The sequence below is a fragment of the Salvia splendens genome, chromosome 18, assembly GCF_004379255.2.
Source record: "Salvia splendens isolate huo1 chromosome 18, SspV2, whole genome shotgun sequence".
Classification (NCBI taxonomy): Eukaryota; Viridiplantae; Streptophyta; class Magnoliopsida; order Lamiales; family Lamiaceae; genus Salvia; species Salvia splendens.
Window position 1 is genome coordinate 18302020 of NC_056049.1, and position 4002 is coordinate 18306021.

At 39.0% G+C, this 4002-nt stretch overlaps 1 protein-coding gene across 1 annotated transcript; it reads left to right on the forward strand.

Moving 5' to 3' along the window:
- The first annotated feature begins 1367 nt into the window (after positions 1–1367).
- LOC121776607 (UPF0481 protein At3g47200-like) lies at positions 1368–3043 on the forward strand. Its single transcript, XM_042173800.1, has 2 exons — positions 1368–1503; positions 1637–3043. The coding sequence occupies exon 2, from the start codon at positions 1647–1649 to the stop codon at positions 2910–2912; it is 1266 nt and encodes a 421-aa protein (XP_042029734.1). The 5' UTR covers positions 1368–1503; positions 1637–1646; the 3' UTR covers positions 2913–3043.
- The last annotated feature ends 959 nt before the right edge of the window (positions 3044–4002 follow it).

Sequence of the window (4002 nt, forward strand, 5' to 3'; positions counted from 1 at the left end):
AAATTTCTCGTAGGGTAGTTTGATCAATTTATGTATTTTGTGAGAGAAAATAACAAAAAAATAAAAACTAGGAAAAAGGCATAAATCTTCTAAAATGAATAAGAAAAAAAATTTAAAAATTTAAATTTCTCATTGGATAATTTAGTCAATTTATATATTTTATGAGAGAAAATAATAAAAAATAAATAAATAATTGAAAAAACGGCATAAATATTCTGAAATGAAAAGTTTGCGTGCTCTGATCTCATATTCTGAAAAAGTGTGAATTCAATCCCCAAAACTGAAACATCACCAATTTAATTCCTATTAAAAGTTAGCGTGTCTAGGTACTTACTGAGTGTGGAAATAATAATAGGAGTAAACTAAATGGCTCCAAGGACCATATCAATCTACGACGAAGCTAACTAGCTAAGTCTTTGTTATTCTTAATACACACTTGTCTTCAACAGTTGAAGAAAGAAAATTGAAAGATGATTATATATCACTAGTAGAATAGTCTCTTATGTTTAATATTTTGTTACTTCCAAAATTAAGATTAATTTGACCATATGCTGCTTATAACAGTTTTTATGGTTATGGTGTCCATAGGCAGATAGGCTTATATGCTAGAATGTATTTATTCACTTCCAAAGAAATAATGATTTGAAAACAAAGAGGTGGGTAAAATGAAAAAAAAATAATTATGATAATATTTTATACTAGGGTAAGCAGACAATTGAAATTACTATATATATTCACTTCTCGTCCAATTAGTTTTATGATTGAACTTTATAAATATCCATCATGGTATCAAAGCGGGTCACTACTGGCGGAGCCAACCCTTTAGCAAGTGGAGCATTTGCTCCTCCTCACCTCTTTTCCTTTGTTATATATTCATTACAAATTTTCATGTATATATATTATATAATTATACCAAATGCCCCTGACTATTCTATTCTCCCGCGGGTCACAGCTAAATTTATTTGATTCAATAGTATATCTAGATTGAAACTGAAAAATAATCGATCAGCATTATATCTAGGCTTTAAATTTAGACCAGTTTGCTATCGAACTGATCAAATCTGGCCAGAAAAAGGGCAACCTCTTTAAATTCAGGTAAGTTTTGATGTGACAGAGTGTTGGCAAAATGAAACAAAAATAATTACAACAATATGGCATGTCGCCGTAAATAAAAAACTGAAACCATTATATAAATTTCATAAATTATTTTTATCACCAATTGATTTTAGAATAAAACCGTATTAAAGTCTATAAGGAGAAAGTCACACAATAAGTTAAATATAAGCGCGTTTAGTTGGTGGGTGGAGTTTATTAGGAAAGGGACAGGGTCACACACACGGCATATGGAAAAGTATCTATCTATCTATCTATATGCATGTTGGTGTAAACTTACTCTCTAATTAAGTTGACCTCGTCAACTATGTCACCCTAGTTATTCTTCATATCCCAGCATCAATCCACAAAAATTCAATCTACTTTGTTATTCAATCCACAAACCAATCAGTAAGAACTGCATACTTTGTTAGACCATATGTTGATACAAACCTTTATAGTGATGGTGTCCATAAATTTATTTGCTAGCTGTTAAAGAAAACAGATGCTAACTCAATTATGTTTGTTTGTTTGTTTGATTCAGAGCTTGAAAAATGTCAGATTTCAATGTCAACATTCATCAACTTCGCAATGATTTTAGCAACACACACTCAAATCCATCCATCTACAGAGTAAACGACAGCATACGCAGCACCAACGAGAAGGCGTATGATCCAATGATCATCTCCATAGGGCCGTTGCACCGCGGAAAATCCCACCTGAAAGCCATGGAGAAGCACAAAAGAAGGTACCGCGAGCAGCTACTTGAAAACTCCGGACCCCTTGATGTCTACAAGGACGCCATAAGGAGCATGGTAAAAGAAGCCAGAGATTTCTACGCGCAAGAGATTGCACTCGATGATAACGAGTTTTTGGACATGCTGGTTCTTGATGGCCTCTTCATTGTTGAGTTCCTCCGCGAGTACAAACTTGTGGACGGAGGGGGAGTCATGAGAGACAGAAATCCCATCTTTGATTCCGAATATATTGTGAGCCATATCCTTCGCGATCTGATGCTGTTCGAGAATCAAATCCCTATGTCTGTTGTAGAAGCGCTGTTCTGTCTCTCGAAGAAGGATGAGAAAAAAGAGTTTAAAGATCTAATCTGGCCCTTGTCAAGATGCCATGATATGCCACATGCATTAACGGCTGATGATGCTACTAGGCCTAAGCATCTCCTTGGCCTAGTTCATTCTGTCAAATGTTTTTCCTTTGCTCAACGCCGGCATAGTAATCATGTGAAACGTTGTGAGAAGGAGAACATAAACTCTGCCATGGATTTAACAGAGTCCGGTATAGTCTTCAGGAAGAAGGCCGCGGGGAAAGATTGTAGTGATTGGTTGGATATCACATTCGAGAAGAGGACGCTTTACATTCCCGAGTTGAGGATTTCAGATGAGACGGAGTCGTTGTTTAGGAACATGATTGCGCATGAGTACTATCGCTCGGGGAGTAGCCCCAGGTACGTGAGTGACTACGTGTTTTTCCTGCACTGCCTGATGAGCAGCACCAAGGATGTGGAGGTGCTGCGGCGGTGTGGGGTGATCAGCAACTGGTTGGGTGGGGATGCTAGAGTTTATGAGGTGGTGGACAGATTGGGGACTAATGTGTTTAACTCGAGGGATTTTTCGTATGAGGATGTTTTCAGTAGCATAAACGAGCACTGTGGGCTGAAGTGGAACAAGTGGATCGCGGTGTTGAGGCGCCACCACTTCAATAATCCATGGACTATGCTTTCCTTGGTTGCAGCTGTGGTTTTGCTCACGGCTACCATAGTGCAGACCGTGTTTACTGTTCTCTCCTTTTATAAGAAAACTTAGTTTTCATTTCACTTCTGTATTGAGAATTAGTTAGTCCTTTATTTATATGTGTAATTTCTTATATTTGTAAATGATAAATTTAACATATGTAAAAGTATTTATGAATAAAGTCATTACACAAGATGATCTCATACAAGTATTGATAACAGAAAATGCAGCAGAAATGAAATGAAATGAAAACTAAGTTGGCTTATGAAAGGAGAGAACAGCGAACACCGTCTGCACAACGGTGAGCGAGAGCAACACTGCAGCTGCAACCAAGGAAAGGAAAGTCCATGGATTATTCAAGTGGTGGCGCCTCAGCACCGCGATCCACTTGTGGTGCCAATTCGCGAGATCGAATCCGATTGCAAACGATTAACAAATAATAAAGGCAGAAGGGAAAGAACAAAGGGGGTTACGTGGTTCAGTCGTAAGACCCTATGCGGCACCGATACGTCACCCTGTTGCCGTATCGAGTATCGGATACGTATCCGATACTGATACGCGACGGATACACCGACGATACGTATCCTGGGCGTATCCGCGAGGTGGGCCGTATTGGGCCGGGAAACCTCAGATTCGATACGTATCTTCGGTGGATACGGCCCAGTTTAAAGCCCATCTAAAGGAGCCCTGTTGAAAGGAGTATATAAGCAGCGGCTAATGTGTTGCCCTACCCCAGCTCGTCCCCACGCCCGACTCGCGCCTGCGCCGCCACTGCGACGACGACGACGACCCACGCCCGCGCTGCTGCAGCAAGGTTCTTGACATCGTTCTCTCCCTTCCCCTGTTAGAGCTTTCAATTTCAGCAGTATGACATCGTTCTCTCCCTTTTAATTATTTCCTAATTTAGAACCTGCTGCTATCATGTTATTTTGAGTGTAATAGACCTTTAATGTCTCTATGTTGAATTAGAATATCAATTTTGTAATTTATTATGCACAATTATTATTTATTAAAAAAAATAGTTAAAACGTATCCGCGTATTGGGTTGTTTAGGAAAGAGCCGTACCCGCGTATCCGTATCGGTGCCGCACAGGTAAGACCTACATCCACGGAGAAGACGATCTAATTCTTATTCAGTCACACCAAAAAGAACACAAGAATC